This window comes from Myotis daubentonii, chromosome 11, assembly GCF_963259705.1.
Source record: "Myotis daubentonii chromosome 11, mMyoDau2.1, whole genome shotgun sequence".
Lineage (NCBI taxonomy): Eukaryota > Metazoa > Chordata > Mammalia > Chiroptera > Vespertilionidae > Myotis > Myotis daubentonii.
Genome location: NC_081850.1, coordinates 54,989,307 through 55,010,787, shown reverse-complemented (window position 1 = coordinate 55,010,787; position 21,481 = coordinate 54,989,307). Strand labels below are relative to the sequence as shown.

Below are 21,481 nucleotides of genomic sequence, written 5' to 3'. Positions count from 1 at the left end.
CTTTAAAAAGTACTTACATGTATTCTTTTAGAGTAGATTGGATTTCAACATCTTGTTGTTAATTTATTTAGTCAGTACCAATCACTAAACTAGTAATAATCAGTAAAATTAACAAATATAGTAATATTTACTATATTTTCAATTCTAGGACACTACTGACTATAAAACAATTTGACACATTATGTATTGCTGATTATAGGATGCAGTCTGCTCTCCACAATCTTAAAATGTGAGAAAAAAACGATTGTGTCTTAGCAATGCGGAAATAAAGAATAGAGATAATTCAGAGTCCGAATTTTACTTTTAGCAAGTAAATGCTATATATTTTTAAACCATAAATGGTATTTTGTAGCTTTGTCAGAAAACCCAATGATAATTATCTTCATTTGCTCTAACTAAAAATTTGAAACTCAGAAAGTCATAGAGAGGTAAAATAAGTCCAAATTAGTGATTCAAAAATGGGAAAATTACACATTAAATCAAGGCAACATTTGATTTATAAGATACTAGGTGAATCTTTAAATGCCCATAGTTTCCCTTAATAAGTCATTGTGACATTTGGCATCATTGAATACGCTGGCCACATGCAGCCCCATGAGGGTGGTCATCTGGGCGGGAACTTTATGCCCACAGCTGCGCTAACTGCCACCACAGGAATGGTGGTGCCTTCAACACGATGACTGCCATGAACAACTGAACCAGTCTTGGCATGGAAGTCAGGTTTCCCAGAAGTAAAGCCTGTTCAACTGCCCCAGAGAATACTTCATTAATACAATTTTTAAATCTCTTAAGATATGATAAACACAAACAGTACAATGAGGCAGCCTTCTAAAATGTATTTATTCAAACATATACACTGAGTATGTATATTAGTAGGAATGGTATATATTGAATACTTATTATATCCAGGCATAATTGGGCCACAGAGATATACTTTCACATCTTAAAGAGTTCCTAGTCTCATAAGAGATAACACGAATATATAATCATAAAATAATGTAGTACAGGCAATAATAAAGTTAGAAACTATGAGAACATAGAGATGGGCACCTGACCCAGACAGGAAGTAGATGTTAGAGCAAGCTTTCAGGAGGAGAAAATGCCTAGAATTGGCATTTCACATATATCCTATAAGTGAATAATATATACATATATATTCTATAGGTTATAATTATCCTTTTAATCTTTTATCCGTGCTTTTACAAAAAATTGATTTACAAAAATTAGAACATATGATACTGTAGAAAGTGAATCAGACCACTCAGGATATGTGTAGAGGAAGAGTGATGGCAGGGAGATGGACAACCACGAAATGAAGCTGACTGGATGTATAGAATAAGTTAAAAATGCACAGGTACTCAAATTGATGTGTCAAGAGCAAATATATCATTTAAACCCATGATCTGCTTTTCATTAATCAATTTTCCTTCCTTAATTTTTTATGTGCATCACTAAAAGAATACACTCTTTTGCTCTCAAAGATATTCAATACACAATTTGATAGTAATAAAAATAGTATTAGATATTATTCTACAGATTTGAGCATATGCTGAAAAGTTATTTTTATCAAATAGGCATAGCCTGAAGAAACTGAAGTTGAGAGATACTCTACAAAATTTTGCTGCCCTTTAAAAGGCCATGAACAACAAAGACAGAGCAACTGCCAGTTGGAGAAAACTGAGAGGACATGACAACTAAATACAACTTGGGATCCTGGGCCAGACAAAGGGCATTTGAGGGACAATCTGGGAAATGTCAGGAAGTTCTGAAGTGGAGTTAATAATATTGTGTCAGTGTTAATTTCCTGGTTTTGATATTGGTTATATGCAAGATGATAACATTTGGAGATGGTCAGTAAGAGGCATATAGGAACTCTGAACTATTTCTGCAATTCTTTAAAAGTCTAAAATTATTTCAAAATAAAAGTTTAAAGAAATTAGTATTTGTGCATTTATATATTATACACTAAACATCACAAACTTTCAAATTCAAATAATGCCATGTTCTTCTTAATGAGTCATGTTTTTGAAGTTTATAGCTAAGCACAAAACTCTTGTTCCTATAACCCCAGATCTCAGCCTTCTGACACACATTCACATTAATGACAAGAATTACTTTAAAATCGCTGCATTCGTTAAAGTAGACATGACCAAGTTTTACTGAAATAAAGGGAAAATCAGTATAATTTAGTTTCAATATGTTGCTTACACAGTATTAAAAATCAATAGAGCAATGGTTCTTACCTTCTTAGGGTTAGTTTCTTTGAGAATCTTACAAAAATTATAGATATTTTCCCCCAAGATACATAATACACACACACACACACACACACACACACAAATTTCCAAGAACCCTCAAAGTAGAGGTCTCCACACCTACATTAAGAACCTCTGTAACAAAGGAAAAACAGAGAAAATAAAATAAAGCCCAACTTTTCAATTTTAACAATTGGGAAAATTAGCTATGTTTAAAAAAAGACACAAAGAACGGAAAGAAACAGTAACCACAAAAATAGAAAATCCATCTTTGAAAAACATGAAGAAATACATGATAAAATATAACAAACCTTTCAAATTCATAACTGAGCTCATAAGAAAATAAGACACTCATTAGGGACTGGAAATAGAGTGTGTGAACATTGAAGCCAAAGCCATTCTGGGCAGGAGGGAGAGAGTGTTTGAGACACCCCCAAGAAGTTGGAACTCTCAAAGGGTCACAGCGTCAATGGAAGGGCGACTGTGGAGAGCAGTTGGGCAATCATCTCGTGAAGCTGAAGATACGTGTTTCCTATACCCAGAACTGCCTTTCCTACACATGTGCCCTGGGGGATATGCACAGGAAGGTTCGTGGTGACATTGCTCATAACAATTAGAAACAACCTAAATATCCATCATCAGGAGAATGGAATGACAATGTTGGCATATTCACACATGGTTACTTCACACAGCAATGAAAACAAATGAACCAGAGTTGCACATGTGGACATGGATGAATCTCACAAAGAATAAAATGCATGTCTCAGAAGAACCAATACATTTTACTACTTATATATATTTTAAAAACATTTTTCATCTAGTTATACCATGTTCATTTATTTTTATTATAAATATTTATATTCATTTCTATATTTCTCGTACCTGTATATGAAAGTATCTAGATAGTAAAAGTGTGTGTATATAGATACAAACATAGCAAAAGTAAAACAAAATGAATAGGAATGAGAAACACCAAATTCAGGGGTGGCAGTAGAAGAAAGGGTTTGAAGACAGGGAGCATTGGCCATATTGGTCATATTTTATTTCTCAAATTACTTTTTCCATTTTTAAAAAACTTGTCTGTTTGTTTGAAATATTTCATAATAAGTTTTTAAAAAAGTCAAGTGACGAATTTTTACCTCTACTCGCAACCATTTTCCTTTGCAAAGGAAGAGGCAGATCTTCCCACAGAAGGGTAAGGAAACGAAGTACTCTGAGGTCATGTGCTGCAAAACAGAATGCATGACACTTTATTACTCTCAGCAAAGAGCATCTGCTACACCACTAGGGAAACAGCGTGTGGCACAGGCTGACTGCTTCCCCCACATGCAATCCGAGGATACAAGCCCAGGGTCACAGAACTTCTGCCTCGCTTCTCTACACTTGTTGATGGCAGCGATCTACGCTCCTTCCTTGCACATGGCTCATAAATTAGCCTTGTTAAAATGTCTAAAAAGGCCAGGGGGGAGGTCAGTGTGATTCATGCAGGCTCTGGAGCCATCAGCTAAACATGAAGAGGGAGGATGAATTCGACAAAGAGCAGAACAGTGAGGAGGCTGGGCGAGCTGTCAATAAGGTCTCTTTATTCATCACTTAACAGTTAGATTCAAACACAGGATCTTAAAATATGGACATCAGAGCCCATGAAAGCCAACACATCACAGCTTTAGGTCTCTTCATCCTCCTCTGCTCCACCCTTGAAGCTGGGGACCTGCCGAGGTATCTTACTCTTCCCCACAGGTCATGCCTCCACTTGGGTTACAAGAGCACCAGGGACTATCCAGAGTGCTTGTCACCACCATAGGTTGTAAGCACATGCATGCAAATGAGTGCTGGCGTCAGCCTCTCTGGATGTGTCAGATTTCTCCAAGATAGACTAGCAAATCAATCCTAATGACCTTGAGATCTATCTAAAACATCTCTAACACAGAAAGAGGCAAAACTATAGATTTAATGCCTTAATTCTAGGCTGTAGTCTGAATACAGGCTTAACCTGATTCAGCACAAATTTAGGAAATACCATTCTATGTAAAACACTGGATTAGGTACTACAGCACCTAAATGAAGGCGCTTACCAGTAAAGCTCAGTCTCTGCCCTCAAGAAGCCTACACTCTAAGACAGTGATGGCGAACCTATGACACGCGTGTCAGAGGTGACACATGAACTCATTTTTTTGGGTGATTTTTCTTTGTTAAATGGCATTTAAATATATAAAATAAATATCAAAAATATAAGTCTTTGTTTTACTATGGTTGCAAATATCAAAAAATTTCTATATGTGACACGGCACCAGAGTTAAGTTAGAGTTTTTCAAAATGCTGACACGCCGAGCTCAAAAGGTTCGCCATCACTGCTCTAAGACAAACCACTACCCAAACTGCTAAAATTCAGGACTGCATAAGTGCCATGAGGCCGCAGTGTGCTTTGTAGGTTAGAGGCCAGGGGTCACTTCCAGGGGCGAGGGAGTCAGGGTGGAAGTGGCATTAGGGTTTATCACTCAGAAATCACAGCATATTCTGCATTGTGACTATAATGTCCTAATGGAGCTAAGGAAACCACTTACAGGGGTTCTCAACCTGTGGGTCACAACCCCTTTGGAGGTCGAACGACCCTTTCACAGGGGTCGCCTAAGACCATCCTGCATATCAGATATTTACATTACGATTCATAACAGTAGCAACATTACAGTTATGAAGTAGCAACAAAAATAATTTTATGTTTGGGTCACAACATAAGGAACTGTATTTAAAGGGCCAGAAGGTTGAGAACCACTGCTTAGAACAGCCGTGGGCAAACTGCCCGCGGGCCGGATCCGGCCTGTTCGGCTGTTCTATCGGGCCTGCGGAGCCGAAAGAGCGGAGGGTTCTCTTGCTCTCCCCTCTGCTCCTTCACCAGCAGCAGTGTTAACATGTATTAGTTCACACAAACACTCCATCCATGCTTTTGTTCCGGCCCTCCGGTCCAGTTTAAGAACCCATTGTGGCCCTCGAGCAAAAAGTTTGCCCACCCCTGGCTTAGAACCTTAAATCAAAACCTCTACATATCCTGATTCAGAAAAGACTACTGCATTTAAAGGGTAAGACGCTCATTAACAAATTTAAACTGCAGAACCACATTTGCTGAGGTGGTAGGTTCTCAGAGAACATAAAGAGCTTGGGGAAGGTGACGCCAGAGGTCTTATTCTCCTAAATTCCATGGTTTCACTGCTGCCCAAGGCAGAGGAGCCAGCTGGCTCTGGCAGACAGGCAGACACTGTAGGGTCATCACCTGCACCTTATCAGTAACAAATCTATCAGTTGCGGAGCACTTACTTAATTAGCCAGGCTCTGTGCTCATTAAGCAGGCTTGCAACTTGTTCTCCTGACAATCCCACGTGTACACAGTTTTACCCTCATTTTATAATGCAGAAACCAGTGTGTGTGGGGAAGGGTTTTGTTTTGTTTTACACTGGCAATCTGTGGCTAATACCCACTATTCTACCTCAAACTATTCAAAAGTTACTCATATGCACATAAATGTAGAGGCCACTTATTTGCAATTTCAGGACTAACTTTAGAGGTAGATGATGCTCTGACATACCTTACAATGGAAGTAATCCTCTATCTTATGCAGAAGGTCATTGAGCTTGTTCAGCCCCTTACAAGGCACCTGGCAGTAGAGTGTGCCATCAGAGCAAATATTAGTCACTCTGACATTTGTGTACATGGCATCAACCTGGAACGAACAAGGACATGCCAAGGAGGCTTGAGAATAGAGCATAGTTCCTCCCTATATAAGGGGTATCTATATAAAAATCTTCTAAGTTCGCCCCAGCTGGTTTGGCTCAGTGGATACGACCTGCAGACTGAAGGTCCCAGGTTCAATTCTAGTCAAGAGCACATGCCCAGGTTGCAGGCTCGATCCCCAGTAGGAGGCATGCAGGAGGCAGCCAATCAACGATTCTCTCTCATCATTGATGTTTCTATCTCTCCTTCCCTCTGCCTTCCTCTCTGAAATCAATAAACACATATGTAAAAATCTTCTAAGTTGGAGGATAAATAGGACAGAATAAAATCCATAACTTAAATGTAAAAACTAATTTAGGTTCCTCTCTTTCCAAAAGAAATATCTGATATCATCTGTATCAGGCATAAAACAGACTTTTTGCATACATTAACTTATTAACACTTTCCATTGTCTGAAAAGCTTTATTTTATTTTCTCTCCATTAATTTAGAAAAAGAATTATTACATAAAACGTATTTTTTCAACATTACAGAAATGGAAATAAAAAATTATCACCAAATCAATCCCATTATCACCTACTTTCTAATCTGTGTCCACAGGCCACAAGAATTTTATAATTTAAAAAATGTTTAATCACAGTAGAGGTTTAATTTAGCCATCTTTAGTCAAATCATAACATAAAAATAATTCACTGTTGTTCTACTCACTAAAACAAATATTTTCCTAACATTGCCATGAAGCCTTTAAAATGATCATTTTTAACATCTCATCCTATTCTTTACAGTGGCTGTTTTATAATTTATTTTTGTTTGTTTTATAATTTATTTAAAGGTTTTATTCTTCACATTTTTAAAATGTTAAAGCTAATCTATAATAAAAAAAAGAATAATATGCTAATTCGTCTGGACGAGGCTGGAGCTGCAAGGGAAGCCTGGTGCCGGGTGCCGGCAGCTGGGGAAGGAAGGCCTACTCTTGCACGAATTTTGTGCATTGGGCCTCTAGTTCTTTAATAAACATCTTCATTGATTTAATTTTCTTGTCCTTTGTAATATCCTCCCCTATTGTCTTTGCAAAATAATTTCATACAAAGTTATTACATATATTATAGAAACTAGAAAATAAAACAAAGATCCAATTCCTAATAATTACTATTATGGTTTTGGCATGTTCCTCACTTCCAGCCCCTCTGCCCCTTTTTCTCAATACATATGTAATCTGTCTGTATCTAGCATTAGCCTAAAATTTACAACATCCTTTTCTGATAACTTCCTTTCCTATGATATGTATAACAGATGATAGCAGTGGTCACAGTGGTACCTGAAGGTGAGCCTCAAGTGACTTGTCACATATGGCCTTTAAGCAGGTGGCATTGATATTGATATCATCTTCTCCTGAGGTATCATACAGAATAACAAGTGGAATATCAGCTTTTTCAAGAATTTCCACTGCAAAGATCTTCCCACAAGTTAAAGATTCAACCACCTTCACTAAACCAGGATCATCACTGAGAGCTTCCAACCCTGAAAAACAGTGAATATTTTAATTTCTACTTAGTTAGAAGAATCATTTTAAGATGGATAGATGGATTGTGGTTTTTATTTATTTATTTATTTCAGAGAAGAAGGGAAAGGGAGCGAGAGATAGAAACATCAGTGACAAGAGGGTATCATTGATCGCTACCTCCTGCATGCCCCACACTGCAACCCAGGCATGTGCCCTGACCAGGAATTGAAACATAACCTCCTGGTTCATAGGTTAAGGCTCAACCACTGAGCCATGCCAGCTGGGTTGTGTTTGATTTGGATACTTATTACAGTTAAGACTCTACTACAAAATTCTTAAATTTTATGGGGAAGCTGTGTTTTACAATCTCATTTAAATAACCACCTTTAGGTTTTAAAATATATATTATAATGTGGATGCCTTTTTGAATACTCACACTAAAGCAGGCAATTTAAAACAAGAAGAAAAATTGACCATGAATCAGAATTTCTACCATAGAAGAAGTAACCTTCACCTTATATACGAACATTTATTTTTAAAAAATCTAATGCATAAAAAATGCTTTCAATCATTTCTGCCCATCATGTATTTGTCATGTTCTTTCCAAAACTATATCCTTGACAATTTTCATTTTCTAATTAAATATACACAATTATTTTTCTTATAAAAATGAACATGCATTTATTGGAAATTTAGACAACCGCCCTCCCTTCATTCCTTTCTTCCTTTCTTTCCTCCTTCTTTCTTTTAAGTATACCATGATGACCCTAAAGATACCAAGGAACTTTCTGACTTATTGTAGAAAGATTCAATAGTGTTTATCATAATACGGATAGAGAGGAATTTTGTTATAGTCTAATTACTCTTTAAATTCTTTGAAAATTGCAATTCCATGTATCGTATATGTGACAACTTTAAGTTAATCATTAAACTAATTAAAACTAGCTCTCGCCTCCCCCATGGTATTATAATGTCTATTTCTATATTTTTCGCCTTTAGGTCCATACGCAAAAGCTCACAGGATCCCTCAGAGCAACATTTCTCTCATTCTTGTTCTGTTCTCCACACATATGACTTTATCGTTCTTATCAACTGCTCTTTCATTTCAGCATCCTAAATCTTGTCCTATGCTGACAAATTCTTTTCAAAACGAACTCCCACAGGTTTGTAACAGGCTTTTAAAATAACTTGAGGTTTATCCCACAGATAGAGCCAAACCCAGTTCCTCTGACACAAAGATTTACCCTTCCTGGGAAGGAGGGATTTCTTCACAGGGCTAATTCTCATGAAAGAATTTTGATCATTTTCTGAATTTAGCTCAGCCTCTCCTGGCATGATGCATACATATTTCAATGTCTTTCTTCATCACTAACATGGCCACCGTATCCTCCATACTCCCAGTTTATCCCTACAATGTCCCTCTCACACATGCGCATTCCTCTATGCTCCTTGAGGAGGAAAGGAAGGAACAGTGACTGCAGGAGAGTGCACATGACCTGTGGCCAAACTCATGCGTGGGCGCATGAAAGTGTGTTGCTTGGTAGTAAGCAGCACCCGGAGTCCATCTCGCTAGGAATGAATGAAGCTGGGAGTCACTTCAAAACAGTTTGAACAACATGATTTAAACTGATCAAATTCCATGATACAGGGCCTCCAGCAGTTGTTAGTGGAAATTTAGATAAAAAACAACAACCCTTTAAGATGGCCAACAGACATATTTATAATAAAATAAAATATGTATGTTCTATATAACAAAATATAATAAAAACATTATATTTTTATAATGATCACATCCGATAAAGATGATATTAGACATGATATTTATACCTTTCATAAAATAACACATTATAAACACCTTCGGATACTTAGTACATTTTAGGATTTAACCACAAAGTACAATGGTAATAACGTATCAAAATGGAAAGAGCTTTCAAAAAAGTTTCTCTTACCTGCTAGCTTACACTTTGTAGCTTGGAATGAGAGGGAACAGAACCTTGGGTTCAATTTGTATGCTTTGCTCTTTTCAACATTTTCACTAAATCCATAGTCAACATAGCATACCTAATGATAACAGAAACAATGCTTAGGTTCAAGTAAAATTCTTTATCCTCACTTCTTAAAAAATCACTTGAGGTACTTAATTGGTTCTATTTTATTCCATGATCACCATTTAAGTGGGCCACACTGCCTGGGAAATGCCAGGAGAGGTGCCCCTGGTTTAGCCTGGAAGAGAAAGGCTGGGGCTGGGACCAGGGAACCCAGGGCTCCTGACTTCCAACGGGGAGGAAACGGAAGCCTGCTGAGCTCTGATGCTCTGTTGTTGACAACTTCTCAGCAGCAAACCCATTTGGGTCTGCCAGCTATGACTGCCCCTCCCTTTCATTAACATCATAATGCTTATTCCTTTTTGATTTACACCCTTCCACCAAGGATTTGTATCCGGAGGCAAAGCTATTTGTTCCTAGAGAGGGAGTCACTCTGATGGTATTTATCAGATTTTAAATCCCCAAAGCAGCATCTAGGATGGCTGCTCTCAGCTATTATGCTTCCAGGGACCCAGATGCTTTCTGTCGATGACAACAATGATGCCATGGCTGGGTGACACTGAATTCTACACGTACAAACAAACGCTTGCTTGTTTTGTTGTTTTCCGGGTATAGAGTTGGGTTAGGTCTTCATTTAGCTCAGCAAAAGGCCCCAAATCTGCTGGAAAGAGTTCTGTGTTTGCAGAAATCTGCACCACACTTCCTCGCCGTTAGAGCAGATCATTAAGAGTCTGGATAGTATTTTTAAAGTATGAGCAGAACCTGCCATTGAAAAGGACTCTATAAGCAAAGCCCTTTTTTGAGAAAAAAACATTAAGCTGTGTTTTAGAATGATAAATAGAATCTGAGGGACACTGGGAGACTATTCCTCTAGTTAAAGCAGTTGACTGTTATTACAAAAACAAAATAAGGCAAAACCCAGGGCACAGAAAGACTAAGTAATCGTTTTGCTTTCGCAGCAAATTAATGTTCACAGTTTCTTAGTTCTTAGATTATGGCACCAAACACACAAAACAAAACTTCTTTCAAGCAGAGAATCCAAGGAAGATAAGGCTAGAGGCCTGCCTTTCCCTGACCACCTGATCATTGGATCGGTGGAGCCTATACATGGCCTATTGGAGAGAACCGTCTCTCAGAGTCCATATCGACTCACTGCTCCCTTGGCCTAGATCTCGGCAGGGGCCCTACTGCAGGCAGCCTGCCATTTCAGCAGACAGGTCCATGTCTCCAGTCTCAACTTAGCACCTGTTCTTCCTCCCACAGGCCTCAGGATTCAGGCAGCTTTGTTTCCTTTAATAGCTACCACCGCCTACCACATGGATTCTGCTATTCCCAGACCCAAATTGGAGATAACATGACCTGACAGTAGGATAAGAATATGTGATCGTGATTCCTGGGAAATTTAGAATATATTCCTAGCACCGACAAACAGACTGAAGAATAACAGCTCTAAAATCTTCTAAAGTTTTCTGTCATGTTTAGAGCTTCTTTTCTTTTCTTTTTTTAAATCACGATATCATCTATTTGTATGGCAGCTGACGACTATGAAACATCTGCCCATGGATTACCAGCTTGACTCTCCACACTGTAATATTTCTCTCTTTAATGCTGTGGATCAGCACAAACAGGCTCAGAATCCTATCAGGCCCCAGTCCATTCCTGGTTCTCTGGCACCATCACGTGGCCAAAGATCTCACAGCACCACCTGAGCAATAACCAGCAGACTCCCGAGATGTGGGTCTGGTCAAGCAAACCGGCACCAACCTCAGGTTCCTGTTTCTCATACTCACCAGTCGTGAAGCCTGCTTCTATTTCATCCAAGTGCAATTTACACTGAATTAAAAATGCCCATTTAAAGTATAGTTTGATGGGTTTTGACAAATGTAGATACCACACAATCAAGATAATAGACCATCTGTCGCTCCAAAGAGTTCTCTTTCTCCTTTGCAATTAACCCCCCTCCACCTCCTGTCCCAGGCAGCCACTGATCCGAGTTCTATCATACAGATGAACTTTCCCCATTCTCGACTTCACTAATATAGAATTATTCATCAGTTCATGCCTTTTTATTGTTGAACTAGTGGCCTAGTGCATGAAATTTGTGCACAGGGGGAGGAGGGGTTTCCTTCAGTCAAGCCTGCACCCTCTCCAATCTGGGACCCCTTGGAGGATGTCTGACTGCCTGTGGGATTGGGCCTAAACCCGCAGTTGGACATCCCTCTTGCAATCCAGGACTTCTGGCTCCTAACCGCTCACCTGCCTGCCTGCCTGATCGCCTATAACCACTCTGCTTGCTGGCCTGATTGCCCCCAACTGTGCCCCCCTTCTGGCCTGATCACCCCAACTGCACCCCCCTGCTGGCCTGCTCGCCTCCGACTGCCCCCCTGCTGGCCTGCTCACCCCTGACTGTCCCCGGTGCCGGCCTTCTCACCCCCAACTTCCCCCCCTTGCTAGCCTTATTGCCCCCAACTGCCACCCCCTGCTGGCCTGCTCACCCCCAACTGCCGCCCCACCCCCCCGCCGGCCTGCTCACCCCCAACTGCTCCCCCCTGCAGACCTGCACTCCCCCAACTGCTCCCCTGCTGGCCTGCTCGCCCCCAACTGCCCCCCCGCCCTGCCGGCCTGATCACCCCCAACTGCCCTCCCCTCCTGGCCTGATAGCCCCTAACCGCCTCTGCCTCAGCCCCGCCACCATGGCTTTGTCCAGAAGGACGTGCATAAGGTCTCCTGGTCTAATTAGCATATTACCTTTTTATTAGTATAGATAGTATGCCATTATATGGATAAACTACAATTTATTTATATTTATATATTCACCTGTTGGTGAACATTTGGGTTGTTTCCAGATTAATACTCTTAATAATAAAGCTGCTACAAATGTGTATACAAGCCTTTTTGTGGACCTATGTTTCCTCCTGTGTAAATATTTAAGGTCCATATATGGTAAAGATTTAACTTTTAAGAAACTAGAAACTGCTAGCCAATTTTCAGATTTTAAAAGTTAGGTCATCAAATTGCTTAAAGTTTTATCTCGGTAGATTTGATTAAGGAATTTCCTAAATTTCTCTGTGAATGGCAAACGGTGACTGGGTGGTCAGGGTATCTCCTATTAAACAAACTAGGCAGGAAACAGCCAACCTCCCTTTCTGACCTCCTGACCCTGTAAATTTGAAGGCAGGGTTTCAGGGGAGAATACCTGGTGGACTGATGCTCAGATTCAGAAAGAAGCTATCTGCACTTGGGGACACAAAAGGGATTATTTGCCAGGGGCTGACATTAGCACAAGGAACGTTCTTATTTATTTTTAATTTATTTGTCCACTGCAGTTAGCATACAATGTTACATTAGTTTTAGGAACACGTTTTATATTATGGGACAGAGACCAAAGAAACAGAAGTGTATTTCTGTGCTTGTAAAATCGAGACAAAACAGTGTTTTCAGGGCCAGAGAGTTCTAGTTCTTGTTCTCTGCACTGAGGGAAAGAGGAGGCAATGGGGAAAGGCTGACCACCAGGGAAATGCCAAGTCTCGGAGTCGCAGAGCCTGCTGAGGGGAGAGACTGATGAAAGCCGACTAAGAAGGCAGGCCTCAGAGCATGTCTAAGTGCTATTTGGGGTCCTCAGCTGATGGCAGAAGAGGGACAGGAAAGCTGTGATCTCCTCTGATCTGTACTGTTTCCCTCACTTTGAAGTACTGACCTTGACCAGATACTCACAGAACTGTGATCAGTATTTATTCTTTTTCCCAGGCAATGAGAATAAAGGCCTCTTCCTGATTACATCATGGGTTACAGACACTTCCACGGAGAATTTTTTGTTTTTGTTTTCACTAAAACTTTGAGATAATATAACTACCACTGACTTAAAAGCTGACAGTGAAAATCTTTTATAGATTATCTTTTCAACCTCTGGAGAAAATAAAACAGTTTATTTACTGTGTCCTTAGGGTACACCATCAGAAGCAGCATTTTTATTTGAAAACTCATGTGCTTGTCTTCTGAATGCTACGACAAAGTAAACAAGTACTTGCCTTGATTCTGTTCCCTTCTGTCGAGGTGATCTGGGCCCGTAACCAAGCGTCCTCCTCGGCGTGGACGGCCAGCAACTGCCCAACATGCACAGTCTGGACTGGTGTGATCCTCGGGGTCCTACTGTAAAAATCCTTCATTTCATCTTCCATTAATTCCTGAGCAGCAGAGTAGTCTTTGCCCACATACCTGGATTAGTTAAAGAGGAGAACACAAATGAAGCAACACAGGAGGAGGCAATCTATAAGAATTCACTAATATTACTGTTTTCTACCTCCATCTTTGGTTCCAGTCTCAGACTTGCTTACATCAACAGGGAGAAGAACATGTATTTAGCAAACAATTGTATCTAACAAAGGAAAATGTAATTTTGTGGCACTCATGCAAAAAAAAAAATCAAGGTTCAATATACCACACAACAGAGCAAAAACTGCTCAAGCACGTCCAGTGGTTGGGGCATCTTCAGGAGGATAGGCTGAGAAAAGACTCCAGGGACGAGAGGAAGACACGGAACATGGAGATTCCAATGGAAGCCAGACAGCAAGAGCGGAGAGATTTTGAGTAAGGCTGCTGGAGAGCTTTGCAGATTACTGGCAGAGAATCCAGTTGGTAGTTTCGCCTTAACTAAGGCTGGGTCTAAACAAGGCCCAAGCTCCGAAAACCAGTGAAATTTTACTACAGAAAAACAAAGCTTTAAACACAGCCACGTGACAACCCCTCCCCACCTTACTGAACACATTACAACAAAATGTTGAGTTCTGATACCCTTAGAAGGGGTAACATGTTATAGCAAAATGCCTCTGACATTGTACTAGTATGCTTCCTGAGAAGTATGTGTTCAGGATATGTTCCTATCTCCTTCTACAATTTTCTGCTGCTGACAACTGTAGTCACCTTGTCTCAGTTCATATTACCAAAACATACTATTTCCTTTCTGCCACAAACAGGCTGTTGTAGTTTTGCCCTTCAGTCCTCAGAGACAATTCCATCAAAGGCCTCCTTCCGGGATGCAAAACCTGATGAATCAAGCGGCTCCTGTAACAGGAGATGTCAGCCACATGATGAAGGCTTTTTAGTTAGAAGGCTAGGCTATCACCGAGCCAGGGATATGGGGATATGCCATAAGTACGTTGTTCTTTGTATTGTTCTAGCTCTTACCTAGAGTCCAAGTGGTTCTACTGAGCATTAAGATACTATTCCTTTAGGAGGGTTTTCATGTATTCTTATAATTATCACCAGAACAGAAGATACCCAGTCATCCTACCCACTACTAGAGAGAGAAAAAAGCTTTAAAACATTATACACAATATGGAAAGAATGCTTCTTTTGAGGCAAGGACCATTTTAAAACCAACTATTACATGCACACAGCTGACTCCAGAGACAGCTATATAGCTCTGTCACACTTTGCATTTACTGAGCTTGAAGAATGTGAAGGCACTGCCTAAAATGCAGCTGTACTCTGCCTCCGAAGTCTCTTCGAGACCTGAAATTCCACCCAAGTGCTCATTTCCTGGGACTGGAGCCTCACAGGGCCTCCCTGCAGTGCTGCTCCAGCCCTGGGAGGTCACTGGCAGAGAAAGGCCTGAACAGAGCCCTCGGGCTTAGCTGTTGACCTCACACAGGCTCCTACCGTGGAGGAGGAAGGTAGTGAGAAGCAGTGTGTGATCTGCAGGCAGATTCTGCAGCAACCAGTGGAGAAGGATGGGTACACAGCTTGGTGGAGTAGGTGGATAATGTTACAGTTGGTATGATAGTGGTTAGTGGCAAGAATGAGGTCATACATTGTCCCCAAATTACCTAAGCAATTGGGCAAAGAATGTATGTAGGACAATTTAGGTATGCCATAAGTACAAAGTTAATTTTTGAGACCGGAGACAACATCCCATACTTGACTTGAGGGTTCTGCTATAGCACCTCTCCGGACCTTTCAAGAGTCACAGGTCTAGTTTCCAGAGCTTCCTGCCTTGCCTGAATGAAGATGTGGGTGTATAACAGGTCTCAGCCCAGCTGGGATCTGCTGTCTTCAGGACAATGGGGGATGCCAATGATCTAGGGTCAGCCCCATGGCAGGCATTACCCATCTGCTGAAATGTGCACTGCTAGCTCCAGGATTCAAGTTGACACTGGAAAAGGATCTAAATAACCTGTGGACGCTGGGCCGAGTCCTCCTGGAATAGACTGGAACCTCCCTACAGAAGTCCTAGAACTGATCCAGATTTCTCCAACCCTTTAGTAAGAACATCAGAAATCACATGATTGATCCAGCCTAAGGCTGATACCTCCAGAGATCCAGCTACACCAGTTCCCATTTTTGTTGTTGTTGTTAATTCTCACCTGAGGATATATATATTTTTTTTCCATTGCTTTTTCAGGGCAAGAATGGAAGAGAGAGGAGGGGGTGAATGAGAGAGAAACATCAATGTGAGAGAGACACATTGACTAGTTGCCTCCCACATGCATCCCAACTGGGGGCTGGGAAGCAAACCTGCAACCCCTTCAGTGCATAGGCCAACACGTTAACCACTGAGCACACGGGCCAGGGCCCAGTTCCCTTTCTTATCCCCAGTCAGAAACCGCAAATTAGAGTTTTTCAATATTTTTTTATGTATTCTATATTTTCTCTAAAACTCCATGTCAAGTACCTAGAGCTGGACTGCATTTTCTATCTCCAGTTATCATTAGCCACTCAGGTAATGACTCCTCCCTCCCAGGCAATGATATCAAAAGCCTCAAAAATCAGAGCATCTTTGGGTCCAAGGTCCAATCTGATGCATTATCCTAGGAGGTGGTGCTTAGCTATTTGGACTTCTAGGAAAAGCTACAGAGCCCCAGATTAGTAGCATTAACTACCCAGTGGGCGACTTGCTTTTTCTATGGGTGAGGTATCACTTTTGACATGGTTACCATTATGCTTTCAAAGTATAATTTTTCTCAAGTTCATACCATATTATCATTTCAATTTTTAAAACTGTTAGCAATCCTTTCTCTCAAGAATAGTTGTATATTTTGAACATTTAACACATATTAAGAATATATGTAGATCTTAATTATTTTTTTACCATGTTTGAGGCCAAGCATCTCTGTCTAGCTATGGAATTGCGCTAGACAGAGATAGTTATGCATCACTTGCTTTAAGCAGGGGGAATGACAATAAATAGATATTAATTTTTAAGTCCTTTGATTTCACGTTGCTCACCATCTAGTGGGCAAGGCAAATGTACTTCTATAGCCATAATGTAGAAATAAAAATTAAGTCTCCTAAGAGATACAAACAAAAAAAGTTCTGGTAGTTGAGAGAAATGTGAAAGATATAAAGAAAAAAAAGAATATATTAGACTTTATTATACCTCTACAGAACTTAGACTATATTATTATTCCTCAAACCCCAGCACCCACATGAAAAATAAGCAAGTAACAACAGTACACCAGGATCCTAAAAATTTAGAAAATAAAACTTGCCTGATGACCACTTCATTTGTGTTGCTCAGTTCAACCACCAATACTGAGGGGGATGCCTCAGTTGGAATGACTAGCGGAGGAACCGTTACATTCTCCAAAATGGTATCGGCACTTTCGACAGCATTCTCTTCTATCTGCATATATTCTTCTTCAATCATGGACCTGAAAGCATAGTCACCGTGTGCGTGCCCTGCATCCATCAGGGTTTTGTTAGCGGGCAGTGGAAGTTTAGCATAGAGAATGGCCTTCTTGCGATTTCCAGAAATGTAGTCTATGGTGCATACATCAGAAAGCAAGGCAAGATTTTTTAAGGCATCCTCGGGGAACTTTACTTTGTACGTGTCCTCAAATGCTTTTGGAAGTGCACTGGCCCAAAGACCATTTGAGTATTTCACCAGCAGCTCTGAGACTTTCTCTTTAAAGTCTCCTGGCATGACTGTGGGACACCCTCCTAGTGGTAATACTTGTTTTGGAGCAGGAAGTGGAGATGGAGGCACTTTTTCAGGGTCCAGTTCACTTCTCAAAAGCTGCTTTCTCTTAGCTGGATAAAGAAGCAAGTCTTGACCACCACTGTAAGGTCTTTCCACCTGAAATTTTTAAAGAAAGCGAATGATAGATAATTCAATGACTATAAACAATCTGAAAACACAGTACCAGAAATTCATTTCAAATTTAAGAGCAACACTTTTAGAATCAATCAAGAGAACACAAACGTGTACATTTGACTCAACTACGAAGACTTTAATGCATTGCCTTTACCTGCAAATTACACCACGAGACACATTTCAGAAATAAAATAGCATGAATTTCCCTGGGAGGTATCTGGCCTCCAATAACCCCAGGAAACCATGAGTGGTTCTGCCCTGTGTGCTGCACATCTCATTCAGGTCTCTCTGCCAAATCCAAAGCAACAGTTTACAAAACTGACTGAACGCGAGGTAGAACGAAGCTGTGAAAGGTGTTAGAACTGTCAGAAATAAACCACAGGGAAGAAAGCTAGGAAATATTTAGATTAAACAGAAGTACTGTCTCTCCTCTTCCTGCAATAGCCTGAGGAGACATTCAGCTTTCCATCATTTAGAAAAAGATGCTCCAGAGGTAAGGTACTGTTTCCACAACCACCACAGTTCAAGGTTAGCTGAAGTATTACCCCTCCAATAAACATGAGTTAAAAATGCCTGGCATTTGTATGTCTCCGATCTCTAATTCTATCTGCATAACATTCCTGAGAGGCTTGGCATGATGGCATCTCTATAGGAAGAGAAGAAAGAAAAGAGAAACTGATGCCCAGCCTTTTACTGCTAGACCAAAAATTACAGACCCCAACCCAATGCAGCTCATCCCTTGTTTTTACAAAACCCGTGAGCTAAGAATAAATTTTGTATTTTAAATGGTTGGGAAAAAAACAAAGAATTGATTGATGTGAAAATTTCATGATGTGAAAATTATATGAAATTCAGGATACACGAGATGCTCCTGTTTTGTCAGATCCCGTCCAGCTACTCCTCAGCTGTGACTGAGGCCCTTAGGGGAGTGTTCCAGACACAAAGGCAATCATACATGCGTGCAAGACGTCCTCGCCTCCCTAAGAAGAATAGAATGTGAAACTATGCGGGGTGAGTAGCTTGATCATAAAGAACATTTACTTCATTTTAAAAGTAAAATGCTGAGGAAGAGCCAACATAGATGTGTATATGTAAAGAAGGCACTGTCTTGCTACCAAAGAGATTTAATAAGTCAAAAACATAGCTAATTTAATATTAAGATGGAAGATTCCTTTTAGTTTGAATATATATTCTAGATAATACATGAGAAGGAAGAATATTAATATAAGTATAAAACATTAGGTTTTCCTCTTCATATTCTTCTGCCAATGTGTACTGCTCAAATTTTGAAGACTGAAGAAAAAGTCTCTGCTCAAAAGCCCTAAAGCATCAATGGAAGCAGAGGTGTTACCTACAGCACAAGTACGTTCATGTTTTGCATCTGCAGGCATTCCCCATCGTCATCAGTGGACTCCTGCCAACACCCTGTGACACTTTGAATGCTGCATTAAATGACAGTCACAACCTATGTCCCTTAGGGACACAAATATCTAAAACTCCTCATTTTGCTCTCATTGGTTAGTCCACCTCTCTAGAGACTCATGTTTTTAAATCTAGAATCTTAATATGCCAGTCTTCACTATTCTTAAAGTTTAAGACACCTAATAAGATACAAAAATACAGAATGGGTATCCAGAGAGGGTTTGAGAAACATACTTTTAGAGCAAATGAAAAAATAAAACAATTCTATGTGAGTTATTCACTTGTCATATAAAATCCCAATTAATGTAAGTTTAGATTTAGGCATGGCAGTTCTCCATGTCCAAAGCTAGCTGAGCCTACTGGGCCCATCATAAAACGCTTCTTCAGTCTTCACCTACCAACCTCTCTCAATTTCAGTGGGTCAGTTTATTTGTCTATGGACCCTGACCTCCCAACAGGAGAGACAGGTAGGTAACATAAAAGATTAACTCCCTATATCATAGAGTTCAAGCCATTTCCTTTGGTGGTCACAAGATTCTGGTATCTAATATGCCTTACAATTTCTAGCTCCACAACTTCATTATATTTAGCTTGATTTCTGCCTCATTTGGAATCACAACTTCAATGAGATACTTCTGGGTTTCTATAAGTCTGGGGTAGACACATTAGATTTGATAGATATGAGACTTAAGGACTTAAAACATCAACTTCTTCGGGAACCCTGTATGTTCACATAAATAAAAGTCTTCACCTTATATACCTAGAAACCTTATTTTCCTTAATTCTGAGAGATCTACACTTCTTCCTTTCTAATTAAGTGTGTTTTGAACTTAAAATTCTTGAAGTAAAATTCCTTTGAGTCCATGAAGACTCACCTGCTAACTTGGCCGCATGGCTCACATACACAACCTGTCTTTTATGGAATTAGAATTTTCTTTGGGATTCTAAAACAGAATTGGTATTGACCAATCAAATCAGAAATTTTTCCAAAAAGTTTATGGGTCTATTGAGCCACAGTTTCATTTCCATTGCATAGGGGTGCTTTGTGCTGAAACTCTAAATTACGTGCTAAATTTCATTTTATATGGTCACCACCCAAACTCTGCAGTAGTAACTGATGCTAGTGATACTAAGCCCTAGGTGAGAATTTCTTAGCTATTTTTGTTTAAGAAAGTACGACTGCTTGTGGCATATTCCACAGAGATTTAGTCAAAGGTAAAGGTAAAAGTTCCTTGTAGAGGGCAACTCTTGTGTACAAATCATCTCCCCAGAGAAACTCTTCCCCCACATATAGTAATTTTATATGCTCCTTATATTTCAAGGCTCATGCTCTTTTTCACCCCCACCCCTTTGCCTAGTAAAGACTTTTCACTGATGTTACTAACTGCAACTATTTGTATTAGGATAAACTTCAAGTCATTTTCTTTCAGCAGGGCCCAGGGTTGGGCTCTTGCTCACAGGTTCCTTCAGGGGAACAGTGGAGTCTTCTGGTTAACTGTGTGCAGAGCTTGGGGGATCATCTTGGCTAAGCGGGCAGTGGGCGGGGCGATCTCTTCCTCTCGGACAGCAGAAACTCACTTCATCTTGGAGTTTCAATTCCTTTGACTTAAGTCATTTACTGCGCCTTTAAAAAATGTTTTCCGTTTAAACTTTCCATTTAAACTCTCCTTTCCCCTTCTAACTTTTTCTCTGTTTTCACTGAGTTAAGTTCCTTTGAGAGCTTGCTGGGCATGTCTTTGGTTTACCTGCTTTAATTCAAGCTGAGCTGCCTCTCAAAAAATAACAGCTGCCTTTTCCTAAACAACTGGTATGTTTCTGATACTGTACTGGCAGCTGCTTTTTATAGCTGGTCTCATTTAATTCTAACAACCCTATGAGGTGGGTAGGAATAGGCACATGACAGAGCAGAGCGAGGCCCTGAGAGGAGGATTTGTACACTGAAAGTAATACAACTAAGAAATGGCAAGGCAAAAAAAAATCTAACTCCAAGGCCCAAACTCACTCTGTTGCACTAAGGGGCCCTCTGGGTATTTGCTGTATTTCAAGTTCCAGAACAGCAGCACCACATTTACTCTTCAGTTCCTCTATCCTGATTTTGCCACCTGGCCTTCTACCTTTCTCCTATTCTGGTGGTCGCTGATTTTACATTTAAAACCTGTTCCAATGTGTTCATTGCAAAATTCTTTTTACTGGTGAACAAACTGGAGAAAAATTGGACTCCAATTAGATATTATGACTATATGTTCAGATCCTCAGTTTATTTTCACCACTGTTTCTGCTGGCATTGCTACATGGACTGTTTCTATACCATTCAGCCTGAGGACACATTGCTGCTGTTCATTGTCACTTCCTTAAAAACCCAACACCAAGAAAAGTTGCTGTCCTTCCAGAACACAAGGGGAACTCTCAGATTCCAGTAGCCATGGCCTGTAGGCTTA

At 40.1% G+C, this 21,481-nt stretch overlaps 1 protein-coding gene across 7 annotated transcripts in view; it reads right to left on the bottom strand.

Annotated features, from left to right (window-relative positions):
* TDRD7 (tudor domain containing 7) overlaps positions 1-21,481 on the bottom strand; it is a 59,337-nt gene that overhangs the window by 12,218 nt on the left and 25,638 nt on the right. For 3 of the 7 annotated variants that reach the window (XM_059657420.1, XM_059657421.1, XM_059657427.1), the window contains 6 exons: positions 17,017-17,603; positions 13,558-13,744; positions 9,434-9,545; positions 7,299-7,501; positions 5,836-5,970; positions 3,395-3,481 (listed from right to left, as the gene is read on the bottom strand). In XM_059657420.1, coding sequence (XP_059513403.1) covers positions 3,395-3,481; positions 5,836-5,970; positions 7,299-7,501; positions 9,434-9,545; positions 13,558-13,744; positions 17,017-17,603 — 1,311 coding nt within the window. The remainder of the gene's footprint in view (positions 1-3,394; positions 3,482-5,835; positions 5,971-7,298; positions 7,502-9,433; positions 9,546-13,557; positions 13,745-17,016; positions 17,604-21,481) is intronic. The other 4 variants (XM_059657423.1, XM_059657424.1, XM_059657425.1 and 1 more) reach the window with 4 other exon arrangements.